This window comes from Syngnathus leptorhynchus, chromosome 3 (genome assembly GCF_054491065.1).
Source record: "Syngnathus leptorhynchus isolate UIUO chromosome 3, UIUO_Slep, whole genome shotgun sequence".
Lineage (NCBI taxonomy): Eukaryota > Metazoa > Chordata > Actinopteri > Syngnathiformes > Syngnathidae > Syngnathus > Syngnathus leptorhynchus.
The window spans coordinates 3,601,591-3,616,148 of NC_141197.1; the positions used below are offsets into that span (position 1 = coordinate 3,601,591).

The window sequence follows — 14,558 nt, forward strand, 5'->3', positions numbered from 1 at the left end:
CATTAAAAAGAGGAGCACGTGGAGGAAGAACTCAGAACTGGTGGAGATTGTAACTGAGCTTCCTTTCTCTATCGTTCTCCTCGCGAGTAAACTCATCCTGGTTGTCTTCTCCTCTTCGTTCCAGCATGTGAAATGTTGTCTGATCATATTCAGACCCAACAACTAGTTTTTACATTTGTTTTTAATAGGACATTGCGTTTAGTGTACATTTTCGTTCTCATCCAAAACAATGCTACCTTAGCCTATCACATAACTCTTATCGGCAAAGGTTGATTTGAAGCAATTTGAGGACTACACTAACAATGTGTCATAACATTCTCTTATATTATCAAACGTCCAACCAATTATTTGAATAGATTACAACAATTTGGTTTTGTACGGAAAATGAAATGCAAACTCCACGCCACTCCACGCCACTCCACTTTCTATGACAGTTACAAAACTTTAACAATGTCGAAACGCCAGTTATTGTAGGTTGTAGGAGAAAACATTTCAAACTTGCTTCCTGCAAATCCAGCAGGGTAGGAAAACGAAAAAAAACGTCAGACGTGAGGAATTGAAAAGCTAATAAAGATAGTTGCATTTTGTTGAAAGACGGTGGACACCGTCTTATTTAGCTTAAGCATCTACATTCCACTCTTATGGTCACGAATTGAACATGGTAATGGAGATAAGAACGGAGTTTTCTATGCCGAGGGTGAGAAGTTCATCATGGCGGCTGCTCCACTGCATTGGGAGGACCCAAATGCCCTATTCGGGCATCTGGTTACGATGTCTCCTGGACGCCCTTGTTATGTGTATGTGTCACATTTGGAAAACCCTATTCCGTTTTCCTGATTAGAGGGTATCTGTTTAACACAACTGAGTCAATGTGAGGAGGTTTAAAGAGAAAATAAAGTCAAAAGTTTTCTTTACAATAATATGTTCTATGCACCCCCACTGGTCAATAATAATCTAAATGATTTAGAATTTGTGGAAGATCAATTATGCAGAAAAATCCACCTGTTTGTAGCAATTTTAATTCATGTCCTTTTTTTGGCTCAAACTTTTACAATCATATAAAGACAAGCTAATTTCATTTACTTACGGCTTGTACGTGGGTGTCGTAGTACGTTGAGATTTTCACAATACATCTTTGGTGACCATATGTTTTTATTTTGAAAGTACCCCAGATAATGTTTTTGTTTCCCGTGGAATATTACTGCTGAGACGTGTCCTACCGTCTTATGACCGGCAAAAGCCGCAGCCAATCAGCTGGGACCATATGCCAACATGGCGTCTGCCTTTCGGTGGAAATGTGTAGCGCTCCTCTTTTGTACTTGTTTGCTTCATTCTTTAGCGGCTGACAGTAAAGATAAACCTAAGAAAAAGAAGGACATAAGAGATTACAATGATGCAGATATGGCTCGTCTTCTTGAGCAGTGGGAGGTACTGCAACATGCTACTTTTCTTTCACTCGATCATTATTAGCATAGCTGGTAGCTACCTTATGTTTAATAAAATAGCTACAGTACACGTTTTCAAATGTCTAAATAGTCACTATCAATATTCGGACACATTAACGTCATCCTCAAATTTACCCTTGGTGTCATTTAGCCGCCATTGGATCGACTGTGACAAGGTTCACTTGCCAATCATAAGTATCGGTGGGACTGTGTTCCTTAAATTATATCAAATGGCTTTGTATGTGTGGTACAGCTTTCGGACCAACCATTGCTATCGCAGGCTTCCTCTGCAAGTCCGAAAGTGAACCATAGTGTGGAATTTGATTTGAATAATTTTCCAGGTCTGTAAAATTATATGGAAAAGAAAATTATATTGGTGGACCTGATAGTCCAGTGGTACCTCTACTTAGGAACTTATTTGTAACCAGCTCAGTGGCCTGTAACCAGCTCAGTGGCCTAGTAGTAGAGTGTCTGCCCTGAGACTGGAAGGTTGTTGGTTCAAACCCGGACTAAACTATAAAAATGGAGCCCATTGTCTCCCTGCTTGGCACTCAGCATTAAGGGTTGGAATTGGGGGGTTAGATCACCAAATGATTCCCGAGCGCCGCTGCTGCTCGCTGCTCCCTTCTCCCCCGAGGCATGGATTAAAATCACATGGGGATTGGTTAAATGCAGTGGACAAATTTCACCACACCCAGATGTGTGTGTGACGATGATCATTGGGACTTTAGGGACTTTATTTCGCACCGAAAGTGTAATTCGAAAAGTTTGTAAGTAGAAGCAACGTTTCCTATGGGAATCAATATAAAAGCAAATAATGTCACACTATCCCACAAGTCACACTTTTTTACCCTATTAGTAGTCTATGTAAAAGACTCAGAAAATAAAAACATCAGTTTAATTTTTGCCTTTTCAAATCTTTATTAAAAAAAAATAAATAAATATATATATATATATATATATATATATATATATATATATATATATACACTTTTTTTCACTTTTCTTGACCTCTTTTTGCTTGGAAAGGGGGGCAACTAGGTCTAATTTTCTACACTTAAATAAAATACCCTTGAGAAGAATAGAAAAAGTCAGGCTAGTAAATTCAAATTAAAATCAAGTTAGGAACATTCTCGTTGTGACCTTGTTAATCCGTAGGGAGACCAATCCTAACATTACACGCCAAAAACAGTCCAACCAATTGCGATATTGTGGGTGGTAAAAGGATAAACCCTCGGCCCACTGATAACATGAATATTCGTGTGAATGTGGAGAGGGCGCCCAGACCATCAAGCATATCCTCCAAGCGTGCAGAACACCCTTGAATGGTTGGCTGTTTGGCGTGATAAGCTAAAAAAAAAAGTAAATTGATTCCACGTGCTCAAGTACTTGTCATTGCTTTTAGGTTTAATTATCGAATGTCCTGACTGTGTGAGTGGTCATTGAACGCACCTCACGCAGAAAACGAGGGAGAACCTAGAAAAATAAAAGATAAGGAACCTCGCTTCTAAAGATGAAAATTCACAAACACAAAAGTGTATTCTTCATGTTTTTATTGAAAACAAGCTGGTACAGTTTGCCGCAAGGCAACGGCTTCTGCTTTTCACTCAATACGTGCGCACTCCTGTGGCAGGTGATACCGGTTTTCACGGGGGTTCCTACTTTGGCACAACACCGAGCATACTCGCAAGCTCGACGATACGCATACTTTCGGCATGCTTTTTTATGATTTTGAGTTTCATAACAATAGACTTAGAAGACATACTGGACTGCACTACTACTTGCTTTTTACACTGCTAACGCGCTGAGACAAACAGGAAATGGCTGAGTAAAGGAGACTTTTGGGGCACCGGTTCGGAAGTCAGAATTTGGTTCATAAGTGGATGCAAAAAAAAAATGCGAGGCTGTGGTTCGTACCTCGAAAGGTTCGTAAGTATAGGCTTTCGTAAGTAGAGGTACCACTGTGTGCGCTTCATACATCTTTAGTTTCTGTAAAATAAAAAAGTTTCAAATTAATTTATAGTTCCCTTGTTAGGTTAGCAATCAGCAACCTAACTGTCAGATTTGTTTGAATTCACCAACAGAAATTTTTGAATTTAAAACAAGTGATTTCATCATTGACTTTATTTGATAATTGTAACACTTTTGATGACTGGGATGCTTCAGAATAATTAAGAGAATGATGGTGACAATTTTATGCCACCGTCAGGTCAATGTAAACTGTAGAGCCTTGCCAGCCTGAGAGCTTGCATCATCTGTCATATTCCAAATATACCGTAATTTTCAGACTAAAAGTCGCTCCGGAGTACAAGTCACACCAGCCATAAAATGCACAATAAAGTGAAAAAAAAAACATATATAAGTTGCACCGGAGTATAAGTCACACTTTTGGGGCAAATTTATTTGTCAAAATCCAACACCTAAAACGGACATGAACCAGCAACAACAGGCTAAACGATACGGTATGCTAACGTGACATATACACAAACGAGGAGCTGAGAACGGGCTCGACGTAACATTCAGAGTTATTCAAGTAAGTATTACATAAATAAAGCGTTTATAAAACCATCTGTGTCACCTCAATTCATTAAATCCATCGATCTTGCTTTATGTGAACAATGCCGCGTATGCGCCGCATATGCTGACGTCGGACCCGTTGTAAGTTGCTTTTCTAATTATTCCACAGACCATATAACGATATATAACGTATATTTCAAATAACTATCATATTACAACAATATTATCAAACCATCTGTGTCACTCCAAATCATTAAATCCATCGATCAAATTCCTTGTTCTTTATGGCAACGCCGTGCGTGCGCTGCAGAGATCTAGTATATAACTATATTGTAGCATGAACAAAGTACCAGGAAAGATGTGGGTTTGGTAAACGGCTCTTTATTTAACAAAACAAGAGTTCAACGAGCCAACAACTACTGAACTTCCAGCCACGGAGGTGCAAGAGAGCTCCATAGAATAGGAGCGGGAGTGCGTAAAAGCCATGTCCGAGCCTCATCCACCGTCCCCGGACAGCCACCCAGTCGAGCGCTGGCCCCCGACTTCCATCCACGGAGGTGAAAGAAAGCTCCGTAGAGTATCTGGGCGTGCGTAAAAGCCATGTCCGAGCCCCATCCACCGTCCCCGGAAAGCCGGCCCCCGACTTCCATCCATGGAGGTGAAAGAGAGCTCCCGTCGAAAAAGATCGGGCGTGCGTAAAAGCCATAATAGTTTTTCAAACCTTCTGTGTCACTCCAAATCATTAAATCCTTCAAACTCTTCGTCCTCCGTGTCACTTACAAACAAAGCTAATGATGCCGGTAGTACATGGGGCCCTTCGTCATCTTCGTCATCCCGTGATCGAATCCTTTGCCCTTAATGTAAACAACCGTCGCGCGGCACGGGTGACGTCACTTGCCCTTCAAATGACAGTAATCCATTGCTACATCGCGGTTCGTTTAGCGCGGTTTCACTAGATCAGAAAATTCTGAGATTGCATTCCACCGTTGTAAGTGAAAATAAATTGCTTTAGTACATGCACATCTATTTCCTCAAATGTCACAAATTACTAAAGAAGTGTGGGTTCTGGACAAAGAATACAATGTTGAAATCTCCAATGCCTAGGTTTGGAAGCCAGGTGCTTTGTTTTTAATTTATTACAAATTTAACGTAAAATAAATAATCACTTCCAGAGCAGGATTATTACAATTTTGGAATTTTAACTATAGTTAGTTTTCATTTAGTTTTAAGTTTTGTCATTTCAAATTTAATCAGTTTTAATTAGATTTCAGAGTGATTTTAGTTTTTAAAGTTAGTTTTGGTATTACTTTTCATTAAAAAAAAGTTTTGCTTGTGCGAAGGATTAAAAAACACCATGGTAAGTAATGTGTAGTAAAAATGAAACATTATTTTAAAACAGTTTGATAATACAGGGTAAAGTTTCACAGTCCACAGACTTTGAATTAGACGAAGTGCAATAAATAATACCACTTCTTACAACATTTCTCCTCCTATGCACACAGAAAGATGATGACATTGAGGAGGGTGATCTTCCAGAGCACCGGCGAGCTCCACCTCCTATTGACTTTTCCAAAGTTGACCAGTCCAAACCTGAGGATCTGCTGAAAATGTCCAAGAAGGGTCGCACGCTGATGGTCTTTGCTACAGTGTCAGGGGAACCCACTGAGAAGGAGACGGAGGAGATCACAGGGCTGTGGCAGGGCAGCCTCTTCAATGCAAACTATGACATCCAAAGGTATGACACGTATTTGACCATGTTTGACTTTTTATCAATTTCCTTTTTATTTTTGCTTGATATAATTAAAACAGTACACGTTCTCTGTGTCCCTCTACAGATTTGTGGTGGGGTCCAATAGGGTGATATTCATGTTGCGAGATGGCAGCTTAGCCTGGGAAGTCAAAGATTTCCTGCTGACCCAGGAGCGCTGCTTGGACGTCACGGTTGAAGGACAGGTCTTCCCTGGGAAGGCTGCCAAGAAAGATGACAGCAAGCAGGGGGATGAAGTTACCGCCAAGAAGAAGAGCAAAAAGAAGACTGAGAGCACCAAGCTAGATTTGGAAGGTAACAGAGCCAGCCGTGGGAAACAGGACCTATGATGGAATGACAGTCGGCTTTTGATTTCTCTGAGAGGCTGCAGGACCACAGGAGTAGGTCTCAGTTCGAGGTTGTCTATCTTTGAACTAATAAATAATTTCTGGATTAATTTCTTTGGATGCTGAGAACTCCCATTGATGTTTTGTTGATCAATATTTACTGTTTTTGTTAAAAACAGCTTGTACATTTCTTAATTTCACTTTATGAAAATAAATGGTTTTTTTTAGTACAAAGGTCATGAAATGTTTTTTGTTCAGTTTTCATTACATAGACTGTTTTGTTTTTGTTTGTATGTTTCTTCCTTCAATGGCTCTTTTTTTTTCATTTTGGTCCATTCATTATTTTACCCCCACTTGTAAGAGTGCCCCGGTGGCATCTTCTCTGCAAAATTGCATCCCAATACGATATGGATAAGAGGCAAGAGGTGACATCAAGTGAGAGGACTAATGGGATGGGAAATTTTCAACCAATCCTTACATCCAATCACGAACTTGCCTGGCAAACTCAGTCGTGTTTGTTTGTGCTTAATTTTAGTGTGTGCGTGTGTGTGTGTGTGTGTGTGTGTGTGTGTGTGTGTGTGTGTGTGTGTGTGTGTGTGTGTGTGTGTGTGTGTGTGTGTGTGTGTGTGTGTGTGCGCGCGTGCGTGCGCGCTTGCGTACGCTCGTGTGTGTATGCTCTAGCCCATTGGTCCCCAACCTATTTTGCGCCACGGACCGGTTACGTGTCAGAAACATTTTCGCGGACCGGCCTTTAAATAAATAACACATTTATAATATATAAATACAATGAAATAAAATGATACGACTGGCATAAAAACAAGTCTAAACGACAAAAAAAATAAACTCACCATTATCTTGAATTAGTGGGAGCACTGAGCTTGTTTCTCAGAAACGATCCGATCCCTTCTAGGTGTAATCGGAGACAATTACACCCGAAGTGGTTAAGGTTTGTCTTTTAATGCAGGATGCTTGGTCTCCATGTGCCGAACCAGTTTTGAAGGTTCGCTAGCCTGTCGCCACATATTATGCAGAGTGGGCTTGGCGCGTCAGTCATCTGTGGCGATAAATCCATATTTTAATTAGGACTCCAAAAATTTTCTTTAAATGCAGCTTTCCGATTCTTAGGAGTCGTACCCTCTTCTTCCGTCTACTCATTGGCCTTTTTTTCCTTTTGCGAAGAAGCTTTCCAAACATCTCCGTTGTATTGCTCATTTTTGCTTGCTTCGCGGGCTCGACTGAGGTGACATGTCACGTGACCGAGACGAGCGTCTTGACCTGAGCCTGTGCGGCTTGGCGGCCCGGTACCAAGTGACCCACGGACCGGTGGTTGGGGGACCCATGCCCTAGCCTGTATATATAAAGTAGTCGTAATAGTTTTATCGTTGGATCAGCATTGCTCTAAAAACACTATTTTCCAATGCATTGCAATCGGGACTTAAAAAAAAAATGGCGCTATTGCGTGCCAATGTGTTAATGAGTTGAGCATCTGGCTTTTCTCTCCCGCCAGGAAACCACAACCAAACAGCAGGCAACTGGTATAACAGTTTATAACAGCGGTTTAATGGAGGAAGTAGCAGATTTTAAGACATTGATATTTGAGATGCCTCCGCCCCACCTTAAAAACAATTCAATAAAAAGCTGGGCAGCTCGGTAGAGATACTACTAGTTGGTAAGTCGCCTAACAGTTCCGAAGTGCGGGTTTCCATTCCTGCGCCGGCCTGCCTGCGTGGAGTTTGTGTTCACGCCGTGCATGCATGGGATTTCTCAAGGTACTCCGGGGTTCCTTCCACATTCCAAATACATTCATGTTAGGCCGATTGACCACTCCAAATTGCACGTAGGTGTGTGTGAATGGTTGTTTATGTGCACTCTGCGATTGGCTGGAGACCAGTTGTGGGTGTACCCAGCCTACCGCCAGAAGACTGCTGGGTTCAGCACGCCCGCCGCCCTCGTGAGGCTAGGCGATTTGGAAGATGAAAATCTAAAATAAAAAAATCTAGAGGCATACTGTGTATTACTGTGTATTGCTTTGTCCACGAGGTGGCACTAGACTATAGTGACTAGAGGACAGCTCAAAATCAAATAGAGTACAGTGATTTCACCTTTTGCGAATGCGCTACTTTATAAGTGACGTGAGAACAACGTTTAAATACACGCTGATAATAGCGCGGGGCGTGCCTCTGAGCAATGTGCTTCACTGAGACAAGCGCGGGGTGAGATGTCTGGTTAGATCACCAAAAATGATTCCCGAGCGCGGCGCCGCTGCTGCTCACTGCTCCCCTCTCCCCCAGGGGATGGATCAAAATCACATGGGGATGGGTTAAATGCAGAGGACAGAGTCCTTTGAGACTGCTTGTGATTTAGGGCTATATAAAAACTTGACTTGACTTGAGAAAAAAGGAGAAAAAAAACACTGCCGTCCAGGAGCCGAGACAGTTGTAATGAGACCCGAGCGGGGCGTGCCTCTGAGCAATGTGCATCACTGCGGACTTGACCGAGTTCAAGCATAGGAGCTCCTAGGTGGCAGCTGGCCACGGGCAGCAACCGGTGCAGAAGGAGTCGGGACACGTAAAGATATTACGTGTTTGCTTTGTTATTTGCTGTAAAGGTATAAAATATGCACAGAACAATGTAGGAATGGTTCTTAAGGGAATGGGAAAGGTTTATGTAGCGTAAGAGTATTGGGGAGGGTTTAAAAAGCTTTAATATTGTGTACTGGAACACACTGAAACAGGAGATTCATGCGCAACCATGACTCACTTTGGTTTCGCGATGAATTAAGGCGTTAAGGGTTTAACATAGCGTGTTAATTCTGAAGGTGGACACTTTGGATTGCCTTGCAGGTAAAACCATACTTCTAATTACTGTACTGGCCCGAATATAATACGACCCCGATTATAAACCGACCCCCTGTTTTTTATGACTCACGTTATAAAAACAGACGTTTTGGATACCAAATTTAATTTTTATACAGAAAATAATTTCATCTGAAACAAAAGATTATAACAATATATTTGAAAGAAAAAGCATGTTATTTTGCCTCATTCAAATCATGCAAAAACTGTCGATCCCATCTTAATATCTGAACATTTAAATATGTAAACTAAAGTGCAATCACATTTGTAAATTAATGGCTTCTGGTTTTTGAAATGTAAATAAACCAATCTACTGTGATAAAACAACAAAACTGCAATAACTGCATTAACCATCAAAGTGAAGTCTAACTGTAGTCTTGAAACAAATCTGAATAAGGAAGAACATAAAATAATACAAATTGCTACCGCTATTGTTGGGGAGCCAGAGGACTCTATAGGGGGTTGGCTCGGATGGTAATACTCTTTTCGCCCCCGGGTGTCGGAATACAGGCGGGAAGACATGGTTTAGTTTTGATTGGCTTACTGAATTATTGGCAAAAATTAATCACAAACAACCATAAATGAAATACTTTCGGCAACACACCAAACACAAGTCATCGATCGAGAGAACAAAATACATTTGCTGGCGACTGTTGGTCGCCGTGCCGCTGCGTAACAGCTACTCGTACGATGCAAGGCAAACTTAAAGGAGCGCACCGGAGCTGTCAATCAAACGGCGCGCACAAGAAGCATTGTCTTATATTCGGGCCAAAACGGTAACTCACAATACAGCCATGCCCTCTAGCGGCCAACAAGACGTTGTTTCAACACAGTGGTGTTTTGTGCTTCGTTTGTGCTGGTTTGTGCAGCAAAAATTTTCGTTTGTGCAGCAACGATTTTCGAGTTATAAAAGATTATTTTATAGGTCATCCAGAGTTCAACCAGCCCCCCCCCTTTTCTCCAAATGGACCCAAAATGGTACCGTTCGTTTGTGCTGGTTTGTGCAGCAAAAAGTTTCGTTTGTGCTGCTCCGGTTTCGTAGATATTAGACATTTATTTTATAGCGATGTCGTCACCCAGCCCCCCCTTTCCTCCAAATGGACCCAAAAAGGTACCGATCGTTTGTGCTTCGTTTGTGCTGGTTTGTGCAGCAAAGATTTTCGTTTGTGCTGCTCTGGTTTCGTAGATATTAGACATTTATTTTTATCACGATTACGTCACCCAGCCCCCCTTTTTCTCCAAATGGACCCAAAATGGGATTGTTCGTTTGTGCTTCGTTTGTGCTGGTTTGTGCAGCAAAAATTTTCGTTTGTGCTGCTCCGGTTTCGTAGATATTAGACATTTATTTTTATCGCGATGACGTCACCCAGCCCCCGCTTTTTCTCCAAATGGACCCAAAATGGTACCGTTCGGTTGTGCTTCGTTTGTGCTGGTTTGTGCAGCAAAAAAAATCGTTTGTGCTGTTCCGGTTTCATAGCTATTAGACATTTATTTTTATCGCGATGACGTCACCCAGCCCCCCCCCCCTTTTTTCTCCAAATGGACCCAAAATGGTACTGTTCGTTTGTGCTGGTTTGTGCAGCAAAAATTTTCGTTTGTGCTGCTTTTTTTGTTGTTGTTGTTATTACACATTTAATTTATTGCGATGACGTCACCGTATTTCGTCGCGAATGTCAACAGTCAATCTCCTGGACTGCTCCTGATGCAAGACGTTTGGACCCAGATTGTTACTGCCGCAAAAATTTTTGTTTGCGCTCAGTGAATAATTCAATTTGCCATTTATTTTATATTCATTTATTTTCGAGAGATGTCAAATCCTTGCTCCATAGATCGTTGATTAACCATTTGTTTGTGCCATTGCAATTTTTTATTATTAAAATCATCTATCTTCGTTAACCCCCTGTCATGTATTTTATTCTAACAATTTTTCAATTGACATCCTGATAACTCCTCAATTCTTACACATGTATTATCCAACTAATCACCATGCAAAGTGACCTCTGCAGGCCGGTAAGACATATCGCAACAGGGTGGCGAAAAACAAAGACGTACAACTTTTTCAAGCGAAGATTTAATAACAGTGAGTCACAGAAAGTGTTTTTTTCTGGGAAGTGACGATCGACCATCAACCAAAGTAAGTAAAATGTGTAAAGAAAAACCGAGTTCATACAATATAGAATTAAAAACACCGCAGGTAGTCTGAATAGCTAATTAGCTAACATTGTCTTATTAGATGCGTGTAATTTGCACAGACCAAGAAAACTAAATTTCTAAAGAAAGCATGCTCGATACATTTTGATGTCAAAATAAATTTCCTTTTGCATCATTTTTCCATCCATGCATAGCAATTATAATTAACGCGCATGTGTAATTTTAATTATTCAAGCAATGAATCCTGATTATATTTATTTGTCCTTCAACTAGATGCCAAAACAACCAGCAGTAGACAATGATTTAATTGTTGCAGGTCTCTGCTCATCAAAAGAGGCCATATTTGAAAATGCCAACATAGCCACTCCGAGCGTTACTGTGTGGACAGATCTGAGTGACCAGTTGGAAAAGAAGATGTCTGCAAAGGCTCTGTACACCTTTGTAAAAACAAACCGACACAATATCTGGTCAGCTCTGGGATTCCGTCATGATGAACCTGATCCTGAAACTAGCAGTGAAGCAAGCTCGGAATCAGATCCTGAACTGTCATTTCAGCTTCATATTCCTTTTGACAAGTGGATGGAATTTATACCGAAAAAGGCTGAATACAAAGATAAGAGCCGTCGAACCAAAAAAAGAAACTATACCATTTTGAAGCCTGGCACCATGACCCACATCATAAATGAACACATCTGGAAAACACTCAAAATTCCTTGCACATTTGTTTTTAAAAGAGCCAAGGTCTATACATCGGTCTCAAATAATTATATTGAAATCAGAGGATACTGCAAGGAGTGTCATGGCCTTCTCAATATTAATTGTTGCGGAGAGCCAGAAATTAACAGCCCAATAACATTGAACTGTTTCATTAAGAACCGTGATGACTCCCTTCACACTGGTAGCTCAAAGCGGTTTCTATCTGGACAGTTGCATGAGCAGGTAGCCAAGGACCTTTGTGAGGGCAGGATGGAACCACATGTATGGCGAGCATCACAGGCAAATAAACTGATGGACTTCGGAGACTCTGAGCCAAGCCACCTGCCAAATTTGGCCACCCTGTGCAAGGCAAAGCAAGAGAAAAATAATTTGGCATTAGGTGACAAAAATCCAATTTTCTCATTGAGGATGTTGAAATACAGTTCACCTCACAGTGACAGCATCAAAGACATTGGACTTGACAAGTTTTTCTGTCACTATTGGAGTCAAACACAAATGCATGTGTACAAGAGCTTAAAGAAATCTCACCCAATATTATGTGTTGATGCAACTGGCTCAATAGTTAAAAAACTGATGAGACCGAATGGCACGTCTGGCCATATTTTCCTGTATCAGGGTGTTATGACAGGGCATACCAGTTCCAGTGTCCCAGTTGTGCAGATGCTGTCAGAGAAGCATGATGTTAATGCTATCACACAGTGGCTGAAGGAATGGATCCATGCAGGTGCATCTGTTCCTAAAGAAGCAGTGAGTGACTTCTCTGGCGATTCTTGGAGCTCTCGTCAAAGCTTTTACCCCTCATCCTGACCTGAAGAGCTACATCAATGAGTGCTTTAACATTTCACGTGGGACTCGACCTGGACATCTACCCCCATGTTTTGTCAGGGTAGATGTAGCACACTGTATTAAGATGATCTGCCGATGGGACTGCCTGAAAAACAAAAGACCTCGTGTTAAGGATTTCTTTGTCAGGTCAATAGCACAGCTTCTTAAGTCACAATGTTTGCAACATGCAAAATAACTTCTCTGTGCTATCACCATTGTGGCACTGAGTGAGACAGAGGGTAATGACAATTCTGGAGCCCCTATCCCATCAGAAAAGTTCAAGAAATACTTGAGAGCGCAAATTGCAGAAGAATTTGTCCCCATTTCAGATGAGGACGTTGAGGGACAAGAACCAGGTGATGCATTTTAATGACCATATAACCGGAATAACCAACATTAGCACATCCAGACTAATGTCCGACAGTGGGTGACAGAAATATGTGAGGAGAGCAGGTCACTTGCCATGGCTGATGGGGATCGGGACAACATCCACTTCCTCCCCGAGATCATTCCCCACAAAACAAGACTTGGAAGTTACTTGCCACTCTGGACAGCAATAATGGTCCCTCTCTTTAAAAGCACCAGCATCACTGCAAGTTCCGCGGCTGTTGAAGCAGAGTTCAAAAACATAAAAAAAGGCCTTTTCAAGCATGAAAGCCTACCCATTCGTGTGGACCGGTTTGTCGCTCGTCATCTTTCCTTCATTGTGGGAAACATGCGGATTTGCTGTGCAAAACAAAAAAGTGAAAAAGATGTGTGTGATGCCACGACTGTCAAAGAGCCTGACAATGTCTGCACTACTTCTCAAACTGAAGTAGTAAACAAAAGGGAAGGGGAGCCAGATGCATCTACTCACAGTCTTCCAATGGATGACAATGCAGTTGAAAACTGGAGAGGTTTAGCGGTCCCACTGAAAAAACGAAAGACAACTTCATATCTCTCTCCTTGTCCTGAATGGCTGCATATTGATACACAAGTGGGCTGGAAAAAAGTCTAGGTACCATTGTTGAAAAAAACGGGGACCATCAACAGCCTGTTAAACTTCGCACATCAAAAGTGTCTGTGCTCAATACTTGTGCTTTTGATGCTGTCTGTCAATGCTTATGCTGTTCTTTCTGTGAAAGTTCTTCATTTGAAAAGACTGTTCTGAACTATGAACGTGGGAACCAATTCCTCCACCTGGTGAAAACCATCACAACACAGGGTGTGAACCCACAGGTATACTCACTGAGGGCAGAACTGCTGGGAGAAATATTCAAACCTGTCCTCCTGACCTCTGGTGCTCTCCAAATTGATGCACAATGCCACGTCTCCACTGTAATTGAGAGCGCAATGAGGAATATCCCAAGTGTTTATTTGATAAGACAATGCTCCTAACAGTACTGCAATTTAGGCCAACAAGTAATAAGGCAAGTTTCACTTGTTTGTGTAAACATTGCTGTCCTGCAGACCTGCGGCATGGCTCATCTTCAGACTGCTGCTGAAAAGGAACTCAGCCTTTCGGACTCTCTCTGCCTCAGGCCAATTGAAAATCCTTCCCAGTGTCCGTCTTCATTCAAAACACAGGACAACAGTACAGGCAAGGATGTGTGTTCAGGTAATGTTACTCACAGCTACAAACTGGGAGAGTCTGTGTGGTTTGACACTGACCTTGGTAGCAGTTGCAAGGAAGTTACCTTACTTGAATTTCCCTCCAGTCTGGAGCTAAAAGAAAAGACTTTTACTTTGAGAGCAGTCATTGGCTTTGAACCAGGACCGACCCAGGATTCTCTTGGGCATTATGTGGCATACTGCAGGAGGACTGCATATGCCTGGGATATCTATAATGACCTGGGAAGTGGAGTGAAAGCAGCATCAGTAATTACTAAGATCTTCCCACAGTGCAGTGATGCATTGTTTGATTTGTTGAAAAAAAAAAGTGTTGATAAGGTTCCCTTTGAAAAAATAAAGTTAT

The 14,558-nt window shown here is 41.6% G+C and overlaps 1 protein-coding gene and 1 long non-coding RNA gene across 9 annotated transcripts; one reads left to right on the forward strand and one right to left on the reverse strand.

The window, feature by feature from the left end:
* The first annotated feature begins 1,236 nt into the window (after window positions 1-1,236).
* On the forward strand, window positions 1,237-6,290 carry mesd (mesoderm development LRP chaperone). The gene is made up of 3 exons (XM_085907638.1): window positions 1,237-1,428; window positions 5,465-5,697; window positions 5,798-6,290. The coding sequence occupies exons 1-3, from the start codon at window positions 1,273-1,275 to the stop codon at window positions 6,057-6,059; spliced, it is 651 nt and encodes a 216-aa protein (XP_085763764.1). The 5' UTR covers window positions 1,237-1,272; the 3' UTR covers window positions 6,060-6,290.
* Window positions 6,291-10,867: 4,577 nt separating this feature from the next.
* LOC147058867 (uncharacterized) lies at window positions 10,868-14,558 on the reverse strand. 8 transcript variants are annotated; one of them, XR_015065644.1, is made up of 8 exons: window positions 14,255-14,558; window positions 14,056-14,153; window positions 13,866-13,919; window positions 13,606-13,783; window positions 13,461-13,514; window positions 13,063-13,330; window positions 12,308-12,706; window positions 10,868-12,118 (listed from the first exon to the last, which is right to left on the reverse strand). It is a non-coding gene; the product is annotated as an uncharacterized LOC147058867 (long non-coding RNA). The 8 variants fall into 8 exon arrangements; XR_015065645.1 differs by having other exon boundaries at window positions 13,063-13,174; window positions 13,267-13,330; window positions 13,606-13,919; XR_015065640.1 differs by having other exon boundaries at window positions 13,063-13,209; window positions 13,267-13,330; window positions 13,606-13,919.

Excerpts from the sequence above, each read along its gene's own strand:
- mesd (XM_085907638.1), top strand. The coding sequence starts at position 1,273 with ATGGCGTCTGCCTTTCGGTGGAAATGTGTAGCGCTCCTCTTTTGTACT. Across the intron at positions 1,429-5,464 it reads GTCTTCTTGAGCAGTGGGAG|AAAGATGATGACATTGAGGA; the intron begins GTACTGCAACAT and ends CTATGCACACAG. Across the intron at positions 5,698-5,797 it reads GCAAACTATGACATCCAAAG|ATTTGTGGTGGGGTCCAATA; the intron begins GTATGACACGTA and ends GTCCCTCTACAG.